This window comes from Rhododendron vialii, chromosome 10a, assembly GCF_030253575.1.
Source record: "Rhododendron vialii isolate Sample 1 chromosome 10a, ASM3025357v1".
NCBI lineage: Eukaryota > Viridiplantae > Streptophyta > Magnoliopsida > Ericales > Ericaceae > Rhododendron > Rhododendron vialii.
In genome coordinates, this window is record NC_080566.1 from 37,797,361 (window position 1) to 37,815,537 (window position 18,177).

General features: G+C 38.3%; 2 protein-coding genes and 1 long non-coding RNA gene across 5 annotated transcripts; 2 read left to right on the plus strand and 1 right to left on the minus strand.

Annotated features, from left to right (window-relative positions):
- Positions 1-677: 677 nt before the first annotated feature.
- Positions 678-3,751, plus strand: LOC131302502 (kinesin-like protein KIN-7C). 3 transcript variants are annotated; one of them, XM_058329175.1, is made up of 4 exons: positions 678-1,196; positions 2,982-3,075; positions 3,177-3,291; positions 3,390-3,751. In XM_058329175.1, the coding sequence occupies exons 1-3, from the start codon at positions 1,146-1,148 to the stop codon at positions 3,260-3,262; spliced, it is 231 nt and encodes a 76-aa protein (XP_058185158.1). In that variant the 5' UTR covers positions 678-1,145; the 3' UTR covers positions 3,263-3,291; positions 3,390-3,751. The 3 variants fall into 3 exon arrangements, 1 of the variants encoding a protein (XP_058185158.1); XR_009191758.1 differs by having other exon boundaries at positions 998-1,389; XR_009191759.1 differs by lacking the exons at positions 2,982-3,075; positions 3,177-3,291; positions 3,390-3,751 and adding an exon at positions 2,179-2,524.
- Positions 3,253-4,849, minus strand: LOC131302504 (uncharacterized). Its single transcript, XR_009191761.1, has 3 exons — positions 4,206-4,849; positions 3,398-4,154; positions 3,253-3,298 (listed from the first exon to the last, which is right to left on the minus strand). It is a non-coding gene; the product is annotated as an uncharacterized LOC131302504 (long non-coding RNA).
- Positions 4,850-11,171: 6,322 nt separating this feature from the next.
- On the plus strand, positions 11,172-13,548 carry LOC131302500 (basic endochitinase-like). The gene is made up of 3 exons (XM_058329173.1): positions 11,172-11,506; positions 11,799-11,952; positions 13,062-13,548. The coding sequence occupies exons 1-3, from the start codon at positions 11,236-11,238 to the stop codon at positions 13,429-13,431; spliced, it is 795 nt and encodes a 264-aa protein (XP_058185156.1). The 5' UTR covers positions 11,172-11,235; the 3' UTR covers positions 13,432-13,548.
- The last annotated feature ends 4,629 nt before the right edge of the window (positions 13,549-18,177 follow it).

Sequence of the window (18,177 nt, forward strand, 5' to 3'; positions counted from 1 at the left end):
AGTGAGATTGTATTTATATAAGCCCAGTGACACTAATATAAAATAGTTCATTTCAAAATTATTGGACAAAATCAAACTCATCATCTAACTAATGCAAAAAGATAAAAGTATAAGGCAATCCTTCACGTCAACCCGGACGATGAACCTGCATGGCGCACATTCTGCCAAAACTTCATCAATTTCTAGCAGTCTCAAAAAGAGATAAAGTACTATCCAAAGATAAAAAACAACAAGTATCTAGACAATGAAGTACGAACACACCAATGAATTTTTAAAGCTACAGATCTGATTGGTTACCACTAGTTGTCCCGCCAAAAATATCATGTAGGCTAAGAGCATTGTTGGCATGGATATAATTGTGAAGCAACATCATCTCCGAAAGAACCTGACCTATAAACAAAATATTCATCCAAAGAAGAAACTAATTACTCTCAAAAAATCGAGACAAAACTCTCTCAAATCAGACAACAAATTCGTTGATCTGAAGAGACAGAAGAAAATAAATACTAAAGTGTAAAAGAAGCTATTTGTACTAGTTCCATGGCCTTCCCCTTTCACCGCCATCCAAGAGTACATAGTGAGGGGAAAGAGGGAAAAAAAATATTCTTGACGGTTAGGGTTTTTATGGATATGGTAGATCAGTGTACATACATTTTTCCTTCTCCTCTATAATAAGAACCACTTTGGTTCACTTTTTCGCTTGCCAACATTTGCCTATTTTTCCAATTTTACCACCTGATTGGGGGCATGCAGCTGCAGTCACTTTGTTTGGTTGAGATTTTAGAAAGTTATTTTTGAGAATTGAGTGGTAATGAGTGGAGAGAGATAGAGAGAGAACTTTATTGAAAACTGTGTCGAGAGTTAAAAGTTACTATCAAAATGGTGAACCAAGCGGAGTGACTGTGTTGTCCAGTTGGGCGGAATTGTAACTTCGCAATGAGGGGCAATTTCGTATATTTTAATTCCACGTGTGGACAACAACGGCCACGTTGCGTGAAAACTGAAAACGTCAAGCTGTCCACTTCTCTCTCTTTCACAACACACCCACACACACAGGAAAATGGAGAGAGAGAGAGAGATACCAAGCCTCAGGCAGATTCGACGAGGTGATCCGGCTGGGTGTCGAATTAGATGCATGTGTACGTATGAAGGATCCTTCAACATCTGTACAATTTCTTCACGAACTTCTCCCTCAGGTCAATCTCTCTCTCTCCCTCTCACTCACGCTTCTGTGTAGGACTGTAGCAGGGTTCTCCTTTCTGATTTGTGGTTCAAAGCTGGTGTGTCGCGGCCACCCATCCATCGTCCTCTGGTTAACTTGTACAAGTTTTCAGCCTAGGGTTTCCTAATTCCTTGAGCTCGATTCGGTCGGGATTTCGGAGCACCCAGGTATCTCTTTCTGTGTGGTAATCATATCTCCGGTGTGTTGATTCAAGCATTTGTGTGTGTCCATTTTCGACTGCTAGTCATACGAAAAAATGTATTACACTGGCTTTGTGTTGAGTTGGATCAGAAGAAAAAAGGGGGTTTGTTTTGGAGTATCTTTTTGGGTGTTGCCTTTGTCCATTTCTTTTTTTGTTGGGATTTACTTTCTGGGTTTCAGCGTCTTCTACGTGCTTGGTTTTTGGACTCGTGTTGTCGATCTTGGCTTACTAGGTTTGGTTTGGGTTGCATGTGCTGTTTTAAGCACTTATGTGGGTTTGATTTTCTGTTCCATGTGCTGTTTTAAGAGGCTTATGAGAAATTGAACCCAAAAGAATGAGGCTTATAAGCAAAGAGAGAAGGGATATTTCCAAAGGTGGTTATCCTCTCTGCAGAACAATGAGCAGATCATCTAAGCCAATGATTTCAGCTCAATCAACAGCCCTGTGTGTGTGTATGTGTGTCCACCCGCTCGACGTATAAAAGAAGATGTCCACTACTTTTTTTGCTTTGACAATCTTTTCTGGCCCATTAAAATGTTTCCTACAAAGCACCGTTACTTGGCATTCAAGCGTAGTAGGTCCCCATTGTTATGGAAAGCAATCAGTTGTGTTCTGACCTTGAATTGAAGCTTTTAGGATTTGTTTGCTGAATGATTAAGCAAAAGTAGCTTCATCTCAACTAACCCATGATTTGCATTTGGGGTTTACTGTCATTGGTTAGTTTAGTGATTTGTAATCAACCTTTTTGTTTCAGTTAAGCCCAACCCACCTGGGTTAGGATCTTAATTGTTTTGCACGGTTGGAAAGCAGGATAGTGGGGAGTGATCATGCTTGATTGGTTCAGCTATGGATATTTCGATTTTGGATTAATGGAGGTAGGTTTGTGAAAAAGGAGGACATAGGTGGGGTGAGAAATGGGGGCAATTGGTGGGAGGAGTTGACTAAGTAGGAGAAGATGCAAGGGGAGGTGAGAAGTGGTGATGGTGAGGAGAAGATTCTTGTGTTGGTTAGATTGAAGCCTTTGAGTGAGGAGGGGATTGCTAAGAATGAGGTGGTGGATTGGGAATGCATCAATGAGAATACCATTTTGTTCCGGAACAGCCTGCAAGAGTGGTCCCAGTTTTGGACTACTTTTATATTTGGCAAGAAAATTTCCTAAATTTCTTCCAATTTGCTCCGATTCACATGTTTATTTGCATTTTAAATGTGAGATAAACCGGTGATGAAATGATCTAGGTTATTCCTCTGTCAGGACACTAACGCCATATGTTTCAAAACTCTACTCATGATTAAGCATTCATGAACTACTATGTACCCAAGTTTTCAAACAGACTGAAGGATAAAAATGAATAAGGGTAATCTGTCATGGCTCGATCAGAGGTTCTTAATTCACTAACAATTTGTAGAAAGAAGGCCCTTCGGGCAGTTTTTGATGATAAAAAAAGTGTTGTAGAAGTAGATGTTTCATAAGTGCACAAAATTTTATTTTTCGTTGGTCGTATTGTTTTCTTATTCCAATCTTCATTGTTCTTGTTTCTGTTTCATATTGGTATATAGATAGAGTATTTGGTGGCGACAGCAAGACCAAGCACTTTTATGAGGAAGGAGCACACAAAGGAAATTGCTCTTTCAGTGGTCAGTGGCATTAACTGTGAGTATAATCTTCATGCTGTTACTTTCTGGTTATTATGACCTCATTTACAAATTGAATGAGATGAGAAAGGTTTTCACTTCCACATTTTCTCCATTCAGCAAGTATTTTTGCTTATGGGCAAACAAGCAGTGGAAAGACGTACACCTTGATTGGTATAACCAAATACACAGTAGCAGACACCTGAACTCCATTGGCCCAGCTGATTTTGCACAGGTTTGTGCTCTGCTTCCTTGAAGTTCTTATGTTCCCCCTTACAGAGTATGCACAACATATCACATAATATAAGATTGTTGTTTCACTCCTCTTTTCAGGCATATACCAAATGGTCTTCGCAACTACTTCCCTAGTGGTGGTGTAAGCACATGGATTCTAATTAGGCATGGTTTCAGAGCTTGGCCAATTGAAATTGTTAATTTCCAATTTGGTGAAGGTTGGGATACTTTCTCTGAAACCCATAACCTAAAGTCGGGTTTAAAATCACCATCGCCGTGTCAACGAAAGTTAATTTTCCATACTGCAATCTTTGATGAAAGTGATCAAGAACTTGTTTACCGGTGGGCTGGTCCAAATCTACAGTGGCGGGAATTTCACGATCCACCAGGTCATCATGCTTCCATTTGTTGGGATAAAACATTCTGTCATCAATAAAATACAATAGTTCTGCTTACTTTAATTCTGTGAAATTTGATAGTTCTGCTTGCTTTAATTGTTTAACCTCATTGATTATCGTCATTATCTTTTCGTTCCTTTTTGTCACTTCACTGTAGTTAACTTGCGTACTGCTTGCTTGCCTTTTACCATTGCAAAAGAGCAAACTATGTTGAAATTTGGGTATTGGTATCTTCCAGGGTAGAAACTCCGCGTGGTATTTAAACAATCTCATCTTTACTTAGTTTTGCCTGGTGTGTTTATCAAATTGTACAAACATGGAAGGTCCTTTAGCTCTCCTTTTGTTTGTGTATATAAAGTTCCAGCCCGTTAGAATTAGAACTTCTGTCATCCACTAGGCTTCCTAATCTTATGCACACTTCTGCGGTTCTTTTGTTTGCAACTGCTACGTTGTTGGTTGTCTAAACCTATTTTGCTTTGTTGTTGTTTGCAACCGCTAAGTTGTTGGTTGTCTAAACCTATTTTGCTTTGTCTACTCACTTTTATGTTGAATGCAATCTGTCAGGGCAACTTTCCTTGTGCAATATCCTTGCACCTACATCCTTCGTTATGTGAACCTATTTTGCAATTTTAACGCCATGCATTTGACAAGCCATTTTCCTAGCGTTGTGGACTCACATTTGTGGTTAGGGCTCTAGCATTAATTTGTGCACATTAATGGCAATAGCTACAGTCTGAGTCCATCCATCATATATTTTATTGTTCTACTCTTGCATTAATTTTATGGTTCTGCTAATATAATGCATGCTTATGATTTTCCTTCATGAACCACTTCATGTTCATAGCGACATCAGGGACCATATGAACTGAAGCATGGTTTTCCTTCACACTCATGAACCAGTTCTTATTCAGGATTTCCCTTTACGAACCACTCGATATTACAGTTTTGCATGCCCTTTTCCCCTCCTTTTACACTTTTGGTTGTAATTAAACTTCAAAAATCCAGTTCTTACTAATCTTGCCTATATCATAACACTCAACATTCACCCATCCCATACGTATAACTGATGCAAACACTTGGTCAAACTAATGCTTATAACTTCTGCTATGATCAACTACATCTATAATAGTAAGAACCACCATAAAAAGATCACCACAACGGAAATGATGGACGTGCTTTGCACGTCGCCATGCATCTAGTTGTGTTTAAAAAAAACACTTGTGTATGTTTTTGCTTTCTAATGCATGCATCTAGTTGTGTTTAAAAAAAACACTTGTGTATGTTTTTGCTTTCTAATGCATCCAATTTGTAGTTACGATTGGAGACTTGTAGTCGATTAGTCTTGTAGTTGATTAGTTACATATCTTATACTGTTAGATTCTACACCCAATTGAAATATTGGTGAATATTTTGAGGGCTAGCCCTTTCAAACAGGTTTTACCTAAGCTTTATCTAGAAGGGCTGTCATTAATTAAGGGCCAGTGGAAAAAAAAAAATTATGACTTTTAATTGGTAACACTATTTGTATGCAATATAGATTTTGTTTGATAGATTTCAATGAGCTTTTTTTAATGCAAAATCATCTAAATGAATATAAGTTGTAAGATATAATCAATTGAAAAATGACACGGACTCTCAAAAGAGTCTAAAGAATTGGGACGGAGGGAGTAGGAATCTTTGTCAGTGGGGAAAGAAAATCAACCGATGGCGTGCATATGAGCATCTATATCGGTCTCAGCTGATTTTGGACCAAAAACTACTGTTTTTACTTTACCTATTCATTTTTTCACAATTACATAGAATTAGGCTCTCTATTCTAACCGCATTGTATTAAACTATACCGGGCAAGAAATTGATGATTTTTTTGATTTTTGCAGGGCCCATTACGGGTCCAATAAAGATTATTCAAACTGCAAGTCTTTTTTAAAATATTTAGAGACACAAACCCCCACTACTCCATTTAGTTGTCGGCAATGTTGTGTGAAAAATAAATACTCAAGAAAAGTGAAGTGATGTGAAGTAAATGAAAGCGAAATAAATTTTAGTATATATGTTATCTTAACAAGAAATGTTTTAAGGGAAAAAAAAATTCCTTCATTCTAGCCAAACCTATTTTGCAAGAAAGTGTTTTGTAGAATGAGGGTGTTGTGGTGCATCCGTCGCACTACAAATGGCACGAACGGCTTGTATTTAATCATTGTGGTAATTATTACTTAAAAACACGTCGTGTGTGTCTAAATGTTGTCGCAGTTTCCCTAGACTACTATATAGCGAAACCATGTCGGTTGCGACTCTAAAACATAGCCCGCCCTTATTGAACAAGTAATTCTCACTCTGCCCTTGATACTTTTTTTCTTGATAATCGGATGTTCGGTTCAATTTGCGCATTCCTCGACATGCATGCCCCTAATACTTTTCACACTAAGTTGTTTGAGTCAATAAGAGTGCTTGAGATGGAGCTTCTAGACATTGGTTTCTCGTACTTATCAATTAGGCGTGGGGCTGCGGCTTGAGCTTAAATCACTGGACTTTAATTTAGCATCCTTCAAGTAAACATATGCGAAGATTTTACAGCTAATATGTTCAATTTCTTTATACCTAACCAGAAGCCGCCATTCTTTGGGGAAGGAAAAAAAAAGAAAAGAAATTGGGGCTCAAGACAAGAAGTTTCAATGCAAAGGTTATTTGTACTACACTCATATGATGTATGGGCTCCACCCCATTTAAGAGATGCGTTACAAATAATCGTTGCATTGAAATTTTTTCGCTCAAGACAACCGCCTTAATTGCCCAGTTTTTCGTTGCGCCTACTTGTCCCAAACTCCTTTTTCCATGTAGTAATTTCAGCTGATAATAGTAACATAGCTAACAAGGGAAATGACTAGTGGCAACTCTAGGAATTTTTAATACAGTATTCAAAAATTACCTTAACTCTACTAATTGGGCATATGTTTGCAAAATTTCATATACTAGTGTAAATTCGACCAGAAAATACAAAAGTACATAAAATTCAACAATTTCTATTCTCAAAATTTCATATTAATTTTGAGCCAAGCAAGATTAAAACAGCGCATGGTTACAATAATATTTTTTTTTAGCAAATTGTGTACCGGATAGGGTCGAATAGATCTTTTTAAACATATGCTCTCGTTTTTCGAGATATAGAGTTAATTATCGTTCAAATAAAAGCCAGTGCACGATACTGATCCCAATTAATACTTGAGTGGTGCTAATAAATCCCGACCAAAAGGGATTCCGATCGGATCCCGACGCCCCGCCAGGCACATTCCGGTCACAAGGCGGCCGATCCGCGCCGTCCAAAAATTCTAAAAATAAAAAATCGAGTGGGCCTTTGCGAGAATCAACGACAGCAGATGTGTGTAGGTGCTCGATTCATACACTCCATGTTTTTGTATATATCCGGCCATCGGACGGCCGATCTGAGCCGTCCAAAAATTCTAACGATCCGAGCCATCCACCGAAATAATTGGATCGAACACCTAAATACATCAAATACCGTTGATTCTTGCGAAGGCCCACTCAATTTTTTTTGAATTTTTGAACTGTTCGGATCGGCCGTCCGGTAGCCGGAGTGTGCCCGGCGAGGCGTCAGGATCTGATCGGAATTTGGGAGTCGGGAACCCTAGACATTTCGTTGATACTTTTCTCTGTCGCTATTTTTCTAACATTCGTCATTAATAGTATGTACCTTATTTAAAGCTAACGTAATAGGTGTTCAATTATAAATTACTTGAATTGATTGATGTTCATAGCATATGATATGACTAATTGTTAAAAAAAAAATCTCCATGTTTAGTACATGTGGAGCCGCCTAGGGGAATGGAGAGTGCTTGGTGGATGGCCCATGCGGTGGGCGTAGTCCGACTGATGATGCTTACTACTATAACAGGGAAGATTATCCCACGATTTCGGCTCCTATTTAGGCGTTAGGTAAAATATCCATATAAGATAAGGGACAGCTCAAAATAAAATACTGAACACTAAATAAGGGATAGAGGGAGTATTTAGAGAATTCTTGCTTTGAGCTTAAATTCGAGGTACTACTATTTTTTTTTTTTGGATTAGAGGGTTTTCTTTTCTTTTTTTTTTTTTTGATAAGTAAAATTTTTTATTAGAACTCGACAAAAGGTACATCGAGTTAACCAGAGGGTACATCTGGTTGACATTATCTGCTCCGTTTTCGATTGTCATTTATATGGGTTCATTGAAATCCTGGCCAGATGGTTATCTCTATTATAAAACAGAAGGTGTGGGGACAAATTGTTGAAATAGCTTAGATTCATTTGATCTAAAGGCTGTAGTACATCCTCCCACTCTCCGGTTAAGTGTCCATGATTTTTATCTAAATCACACAACTATCATCCCTTTCCAACCAGAATACGTAATACCGTAAGCACGGGATAGCACTAGTTTTTTTATATGACAGCTTCTTACCGGAAGTCAAAGGTTTTTGGCATGGACCTGTCACTTCTTAGACTGGTCCAATACACTTAGCTTTTTGTTTAATGTGGATTACGGGCCTCATATTCAATTGAGGTATTATTTTTTGATTGGAGGGTTTTCTTTTCTTTTCTTTTGTTTGATAAGCACAAATTTTTATTAGAACTCGACAAATGTTACGTCAAGGTAATCAGAGAATACATCTGGTTGACATTATCTGCTCCGTTTCCGACTATCATTTATATGGGTTCATTGAAATCCTGGGGGTTATTTTTTATATGACAGCTTCTTCTCGGAAGTCAGAAGTTTTTGGTATGGACTTGTCCCTCCTTAGACTGGTGCAATAAACTTAGCTTTTTGCTTAATGTTGATTACGGGCCTCATATTCAGTTGAGGTGATTATTATTATTTTTTGATTGGAAGGTTTTCTTTTCTTTCTTTCTTTTTTTTGGATTGGAGGGTTTTCTTTTCTTTTCTTTTTTTTTATAAGCAACAAATTTTTATTAGAGCTCGACAAATTAAGGGTACATCGAGGTAACAGGAGGGTACATCTGGTTGACATTATCTACTTCGTTTTCGAATGTCATTTATATGGTTTCATTAAAATCCTTGCCATAGGGTTATTTTTTATATAACAGCTTTTTCCCGGAAGTCAGAGGTTTTTGACATGGATCTGTCCCTCCTTAGACTGGTCCAATAAGCTTAGCTTTTTGCTTAATGTGGATTACGGGCCTCATATTCAGTTGAGGTGAATATTAATTTTTTTTATTGGAGGGTTTTCTTTTCTTCTTTTTTTTTTGGATTGGAGAGTTTTTTTTTCTTTTTCTCTTTGTTTTTTTTGATAAGCAACAAATTTTTATTAAAACTCAACAAAGGGTATGTCAAGGTAACCAAAGAATACATCTGGTTGACATTATCTGCTCCGTTTCTGACTGTTATTTATATGGGTTCATTGAAATCCTGGCCAAATGGTTATTTTTTATATGATAGCGTCTTCCCGGAAGTCCGAGGTTTTTAGCATGGACCTCTCCGTCTCCTTAGACTGGTTCAATAAGCTTAACTTTTTGCTTAATGTGAATTACGGGCCTCATATTCAGTTGAGGTGAATATTATTATTTTTTCTCATACTAATGCTAAGTGAACCAGTCTTCCAAGGATCATTTCTTTCCTTATTTGTGTGATATTCTTTTCTCAAGAGACAACTTTGATGTGTGTGTTAAATTATCAGTTTGTCACTAGCAACCCTTAGTTATAGATCTTCATCAAAGCACCGTTCTGAATTTAATCTTTTTTATGGTATGTATGTTTTTTTCGCAATCATGGCACATCATATATCCAATTTATATAGTTCTTTGTTTTTTCTAATTATCATCCAATTTATAAAACGAGATTGGTTGGTATTAACTTATGTTTATCAAGAGTATTACTGTATAATTTAGTTTTTCCCTGTGATCATATATCATCCCTTAAACAAATGACTTGGCATACTAATTGAGCTTCTGTATACATATCATTCTTTTTTAGGATTGGAATTGAGAAGCCTCGAAACTCAAAAGGATCAATATGCTTGAAGATTTTAGTCTTGACATATTTCATTTTTTTTTAAAGATGTCTCCTCAAGGCATGCATGTTCGTTAATGTCTATCATTTTTTATTTTAATCGGTGTTTTTTTATTTGATCAAGTTTTATGCGTTTGAGTTTGTTCTATGCATCTTACTTGGTTGAATTTGTTGTTCAATATTTATTTGCGTGTGCTAAGTGTGAAGGCACGGGCATGCGCTAGTGTGTGTGTGTGTGTGTGTGTGTGTGTGTGTGTGTGTGTGTATATATCGGGGCGTTTCAGTTAAAAACTACTCAAAACAAGCACTTTCCGCTCATGTTTTTTGCTAATTTCTCACGAGCACCAGTAAAATCACATTATGCACACATTGAACAGTTCAAATTATAAAAATTTGATCAGAAACCATGAGATTGAGATTTGGGGTGTTTTTTTTAGGAGTTTAATTAGTTGTCCGTGAAACCGCCCCTTCCGAAGATAACTAATTAAACACCTAAAAAAATATCTCATAGCTTCCGATCAAATTTTAATGATTCGAGCTGCTCAATGTGATCAGAACGTGATTTTAAGGGTACCTGTTAGAAATCAACAAAAAAAAAACCGGGAAGGACTTGATCTGAGCAGTTTTTAGCTTAGATTTGATGAACTATTCAGTTAAAAACTGCTCAAAACAAGCACTTTCTGGTCATATTTTTTGTTAATTTCTAGCGGACACCTTTAAAATCACATTCTGCACACATTGAACGGTTCAGATCATAAAAGTTTGTATGTATATGTATTGATATATACATGATTTAGATACACCAAATAAAACTAGCCTAAGTCATAGTCAATTAATTTCTTAATCTAATACTCGAAATTTCGATGATGAAACAATATTCCTATTCGATCCAAACAATTAAACAGAAATTGGCAAATTGTATTCATCTCATTCTTTCCTGGTCGATATTAGGCACTCTTTATTAGCCACTATTTTCTCTCTTAATAATTCTTTCTATACTATATTCCTTACATAAGAAAAGAGTTGGTTTTAATACTAATAATGATTGATTTAATGTCTCTCGGAACTCAATTTAAATAGTTTATGAAGATAAATATCTTAGTTTCATGCGAACCATGGTCAAAACCGAATAGTATTTTTATGGTTTGGATTGGTTTGGTTTTATACATTATATGGATTGATTTGGTTTTCTAAATTCACAATCCGTAGGTATTGATTTGATTCTTGGTTTACTATAAAACTGAACCAATCTGAACGATGCTCAACCCTACAACAAAGTGGCATGTATGCATTGTGCCTCACTGACACAAATTTCTGGCTTCGCCATGACGATAAGATTAATTATGTGGAAATTAGTAATTGAGATGCGTGAATATAAGATGGTTGAATAGTCGATGTGGGACATATCACAAGATTAGCCCTTCCCCCTCCCCTATCTCCATTGCCTATAAAAAGCCTTCCCATTTCCCCCCATTTAACACACAAGCTAGAACCAAAAAACAGATAACAAAAACACAACCAAAAAAATGAGGATTTTGGCACTAATTTCCCTCTCTCTCCTCTCCATACTAGGAGCCTCGGCACAACAAGATATCAGCTCTCATATCAGCAAAGCCGTGTTTGAGAATATGTTGAAGCATAGGAACGACGCAGCTTGTCAAGGGAAAGGGTTTTACACTTACGAGGCGTTCATAGCTGCTGCCAAGTCGTTTGGTCGTTTTGGAACTACCGGGGATGATGCTACCAAGAAGAGAGAGATTGCTGCGTTTTTGGCTCAAACTTCCCATGAAACTACTGGTAACTTTTTTTTTTTCTTCTGTCGAAAGTGATTTATCACGGTCTATTTGTCTGCTAGGACTAGCACACAAAAAAAAAAAAAAAACTCATCATAGATGTTACCGAGTTAATGGCAATTGGATAAGTAATACCACACAGCTCTAGTAGTATCGTATACCGTAAACTTCATTGGATTTAACATGCATGTTGAATTAAGTCGGGTCGTAAATATTTTAACCAAATACCGGGTATTTTGTGAACACCGATGGCGATGGATTAATTGGATTAATCATATGTGTATTTGGATATGTAGGTGGGTGGCCAACGGCTCCGGACGGACCATATGCATGGGGATACTGTTTTGTTACGGAACAAGGAAACCCCCCGGATTATTGTGTTGCTAATCAACAATACCCTTGTGCTCCTGGGAAGAAGTACTTCGGCCGTGGTCCCATCCAAATTTCATAGTGAGCACCATCTCTCTCTCTCTCTCTCTCTCTCTCCAAATTTCATAGTGAGCACCATCTCTCTCTCTCTCTCCAAATTTCATAGTGACCACCATCTCTCTCTCTCTCTCTCTCTCTCTCTCTCTCTCTCTCTCTCTCTCTCTCTCTCCAATATTTCGGTCCATCTTCTTTTCATAAATGTCCTAAAATAATTCTCAATTTTAATTAGTCAATGATATATATGGTGGGTACATATTTTGTTCTCCTTCTACCAATATTCAAAATTCAATCAGAAAAGTGGAGGAAAAAATATATATATATACTTTGTGATGATAATATTTTTAAAAAGAAGGATAATTTTTTAAATATAGAAAGTCATACTTTGTGAAGAGTGCAATGATGTCGCTTAAAAATGTCGCAATCCCAGAGAGGGAATTCTTTCATGAGATGAACAGAGTTGTTTTTTTTGGTACGTTTGGATTTCAAATCAAGAACTTTCCATGTGATATTCTCCTATGTGACACAAAATTGGAGCCATTATGCTCTCCTTTAGTGATCCAAGTCATTCACTTTGATATATTTAAGTCTAGTTGATTGAATATCGTTAAGGTCTCGATCGAATAATTGGTCATAAGAGCAAATGACAGTTAGTGTGTGGCCATTTATTACTTTCATGAAAATTGTGCTTCATTCAGGTGTGCCGCGAAATTCGAAATATAGAGAATCCTGTTCCGCTAACGAAAATAAGAAAAATAAACACTATTTTTCAGTTAATCATGATGTATTGTGAGAAAATGACCAACCTCGCAAAGCTAAATGAGAAATAAATACTTAAAAAATAAGAACCTTAGCAGAACGAAGCCTTTTGGCTCACCAGAACTCCCAAAATAGGAAAGCCAACCAAGTTTCTCTTGCTCTCTCAATATACAAAAGGAAAAAACCAAAAATGAATAAAAATAATTTCAAAGAAAAGGGGCTATAGGCAAATCTCTTCTTCATAAATTTGATCTAATCTCAAATCTCCAAAGTCTTACCACTAGCAGCATATTTTCCATGTGCAAAAAATGAGCACATTCTCCAATTAATTTGCCTATGTACCGACTCTTTTTTACCTTAATCGACTTTGGCAGCAATTACAACTATGGTCCAGCTGGAAGAGCCATAGGAAGCAATCTACTAGCCAACCCAGACTTGGTAGCAACCGACCCCACCATTTCTTTCAAAACAGCCCTCTGGTTCTGGATGACCCCACAATCCCCAAAACCCTCCAGCCATGATGTCATCACCGGCCGATGGACCCCGTCAGCCGCCGATTCGGCAGCAGGTCGGGTCCCGGGGTACGGTGTCATTACCAACATAATCAACGGCGGGATCGAGTGTGGCAAAGGATCTACTGCCCAACAGGAGAATCGGATCGGGTTTTTTAAGCGATACACTGGTATTATGGGAGTTGGTACTGGAAATAATCTTGACTGCAATAACCAAAGGCCTTTTGCGTAAGACCCAATAATATTGCGGAAAACTATTCCGTGAGATACAATAATATTGTAGGTTCCAACTATATGGGCCCTACATATTATTGTGAAATGACGAAATAATGCCGTAGTTGTACTGAATAATTCTCAATACATAGTAATCCCGTTTTTTTTTCTTTGAGATAAATTGCGGCCGATAAACAAATAAATAGAATAAGAGAATTATAATTCTCTTCTTTTGAACACGAATGTGATGCTTCGCTGAATAAAGAAAAATCAGTCTAATGTGATGCTTCGCTGAATAAAGAATTATAATTCTCTTCAGAATAATGGAGTGTGGCTGCTGCTGCTTCTTCTTCTCCTTCTTCAAATTTTCCATCATTTTTATTTTCTGTTCTCCGTTCAATATACGCAGCACATGGTTATTAATTTGCTTTTGGCTATGGTAGATCAGTGTACATATACTTTGTGTTTTAAAAAAAGAAAAATCACAAGTGTGTATGTTTTTGTATCCTAATGCATTTTTTCTTCCGGCGAATCCAATGCAGGGGAAGGGTTGATGTACGCAGCCTTACCTCTACAAGTAGAGAGAATGTTTCCGCGACTCGAACCCGTGATCTCCAGGTCACACAACTTTACCGTTGCGCTAGACCTATGCATCTAGTTTGTAATTGCGGTTGGAGACTTGTAGTCGATTACAAGCAGGTTTTACTTCGGCTTTAAATGGGCTATAGGGGCCGGTGGGATTGGTTTAGGATTGGTTTCCCAACAGTGGCTAGGAATTTTTTGAGAGGGGCAAGAAATTCAACCGATGGCATTCATTAAATTTTCAATTGGCAATAACAGCAGTAAAAACATCCTCAAGAACACCGCTACCGGAACTTGCATCTACTTTTGTGGAAAAAAATAAAGCCACCAAATCAAATTTTGTTGAGCAGAAACTCAAACCCAACCAACTATCAGAACCAAGAAATAGTTTATGGTGATCTGAGATTAAGTGTGAGAGAGTAAGAGAGATCAATGAAATAATAGTTCATGACCATTGCAAAAGGATTTGAAAGAGAGAGAGATTAGACGGGGCTGGAAAAAGATACTTCTTAGGCTTTGTTTGTTTGGATGCAAAATATTTTTCTGGAAAATATTTTACTTATTTTTTGGTGTTTTGTTGTGCGAAAAACAGGAAAATATTTTACCTGGTAAAACTTTTTGCTTCATATGACCTAACCCTGTGTTTTCTCATCAAAGACTACAAAATTTTGTATATAATACATACGTACATACATATATATAAACATACATACATACATGCATCATTTTAATTACAACTATCAACCAAACACCAGAAAATAGAAATGAAACTTTTTATTTTTTGCAAAATCATTTTACAAGAAAAAACTTTTATATCGAAAATATTCTATTTTGAAACAAATGGAGCCTTAGTGTTGGTCCTCTAATTGCTACCTCCAAGAAATTTAGAGGGCTCTTCGATTAATTTCGTGTTGTCTATGGGATCAAGAGTGCGGAAAACATGTAAATTAAATCTCATGAAAGCCATAGGAAGCGATCTACTAGCCAACCCAGACTTGGTTGCAGCCGAAGCCACCATTTCTTTTAGAGCAGCCCTCTGGTTCTGGATGATCCCACGATCCCCGAAACCCTCCTGCCACGACGTCATCACCGGCCAATGGACCCCGTCGGCTGCCGATTCGGCAGCAGGTTGGATCCCGGGGTACGGTGTCATAACCAACAAAATCAATAGCGGGCTCGAGGTGGACAATTGTATAGCTAGCACTGCTCAACATGTGAGTCGGATCGCGTTTCTTATGCATTTCAGTGATATTATGGGAGTTGATTATGGAGATAACATTGACTGCAACAACCAAAGGCCCTTTGGATAAGACCCAATAATATTGCGAAAAACCGTTCCGTGAGATAAAAGTAATATTGTAGGGTCCAACTGTATGGACCCTGCATAAACTGTGATCTAATGATGAAATAAAGCTGCGACATGCTGATGTATTGAAAAATTCTTAAAACATAGTTTTTCGCTGAATAATGATGTAAGAATATTTCAAAATATTTCAGTTAGGGTGTTTGACGGTGTGTAAGCTTGTTGTTAGCTTTGTTGGCTTGTTCTGTTGCTTGACGTTTTAGAGTCATCAAGCTTTGCTTTTTGTTGTTTTTGGGGTATGCCTTTGTGCTGTGTATTGTGGGTTTTTTTAATAAAATCTTATCTTGCCCAAAAAAAAAATAATTCAGAATTAATGATGGAGTGCGGCGGCGGCGGTGGCTGCTTCTTCTCCTCCTCCTCCTCCTCCTCCTTCTTCTTCAAATTTTCCATCCTTTTTACTTCTGTTTTCCGTTCAATAAACATAGCATAAGGCAATTTGCTTTTGGATATGGTAGGATTTTCTTTTTGGTCAATAAGAGAGATTATATTGATAAGCCCAATAACACTAATATAAAATAGTTCATTACAAAATTATTGGATAAAACCAAACTAATCATCTAACTAATGCAAAACGATAAAAGTATAAGGCAATCTTTCACCCCACCTTCAAAAATGTTAATCTAAGTCAGAACAAAAATCAGCAGGGTGATAGTTACTTATTTGTTTATTCCTTAGTCATATAGTCCCTCAAAAAAATCCTTCGATGGCACTCTCAATCCTCGCTCTTGAAAAATTTTGTAGTTCAAAATGTTTTTGAAAGACAATATATTTCATGCTTGCAGTCTCATTAACCCACACAAACTAACATTATGTGACTTAGGTCGTGAAAATACCCACATTTTTTTGTTTGAACTAGTAACTTCCTTTATAATGTCCTCTCTCTCTTCATCCTCTCTCTTTCTCTAAACCCTTTCATTTGCTTCCCTTTTCTCGGCACCGCTGCCTGGGGGGAGGTGACGCCTTCTTCCCTCCTCCCCCGGGCTTTTGTTTTTCGTTTCTCCCCGTCCCTTTCCTCTCCGATCGTCAACAGGTTCACTCCTCTTCCTTCCCCCGTTCGCGACTGTCAGTTCTCCTTTTGTGGTTTCCAGTTCTGCTTAACGGCGAGGTTGTTGGGGGGGGGGGGCGGGGGGTGGGGGTTTGTTCGTGAGGCCACCCACCGTGTTCTACTCTTGGGTAGTTCTGGTCCGGGCCTAACGGCAAGTGGTGGTCTTTCGTTTCAGGTGCTATTTTCCGGTCCGAGTTCATGGGTGGCGGCAATAGGCGGCGTCCCAATGCTGATCATTGGTACCACTGTGGTCAGTTGGCTTAGATCATTTATGGGAGCCGAATCGATGGTGTCTCGGTGGTCGTTGTTGGGTCTCCGGCTGCGCACGGGGGCTCTTGGCAGAGGGCTTGTTTGCTGTCGTTTGATGGTTTCGATCTGCGGTTGGTCTGTCGGTGCCTGAGGTGTTGGTCGGCGATCTGGATCCGGGAGAGGGTTGGGGTTTACTGTGTTGGCTTAGCCAATGTACCCTATGGGCTTGGTCGTTTGGGGCAGGGCCTATGTTTCCTATGGGCCTCGCTCCTTAGGTGGTGTTTCAGTGGCGGGGGGTGGTAGGTGGTGTTGGCTTCTGGCGGTAGTCCTACTAGCGGTGGTGTATTGACTGGAGTGGGCGGCAGCATTGGATGTAGGCGGCGATGTTTCTGCTATAGGGTTCAAGTTGTGGCTGTGGGCAAAATAGTTTGGGCTTATTTTGTTTGGGTTAGGCCCAGTTGTTGAGTTGTGTTTGTATCTCTTGGGGCCTTGCCCATATTGGGAGTGTTTGGGCTTTTCCAAATGGTTTTTTTCTTCCAATCCTTGATTGGATTTTCCTTACCTTCCCCCATCTTGATGTACCCTTTGTCAAGATTTCTAAATAAAATTTTGTTGCCTATCAAAAAAAAATTTGCCATAAAGGCTACAGCTTCAACATTGGGGCATAAGAAACAAGAAGATAACGAAGAAAGGGAGGGGAGGGGATAAGAAACCCAACATGCGGAAGTCAGCTTGAGCCCAAAAGAGGCCGCTTTAAGCCCCAATTTTCTCTTCCAACTTTTAAGGGCCTCGTCGATGCTTCAATTCCTCTGGCTCAGAAGTTTGTGAACTTTGAACTCAATGGCTCCTTATTTACCTTCAAGGCTACGTACTGTGAGTTTAAATTTTCTTTCTGCACCAATACTGTTGTGCCGAAAACGAAATTGAAAATATAAACAAAACAACAAGCGAAAATCAAGAACATAAGATTTACGTGGTTTTCCAAACTGGGTACGTCCACGGGAGAAGAGCAAGAGGATCTACTATAAACGGGGAGATAACACACAGAGCCGGCTATACCCGTAACTCTCGTTGAAGCATCCAATTACAGATATCTAGGGACAAATGGAACCCGATAGGGATACTAAAACCCTAGGTGGAACCCAATAGAGCATAAACCAAAACCCTAATATCTAATCTTCAACATGAGAGACCCCCTGGGGGCCTCTCCAAAGGGATTCACTCAATAAATCCAAACCCTAATGAAGAGAATAAGGCTATATTTATAGCCACAAAGTCCTTCCTAAAATCAATATATGCCCAAACAAAATTTCTTGCACCCAAAGTCTAAACCAACAAGGAAACAAATCTTTTAGGAAATCAAATATCTTTTCGACCATCCTAAATTCAAGGCATATTTTCAACAAATCTCCACCTTGACTTGATGGGAGGTGCCCATTGGAAGATAGATGCTCAATTTGGAGGCATGTGCGACTGGGTTTTCTAAGTCGCGTTTACAAGGTCAAGCAGGCATGCTTGAGCGTTGC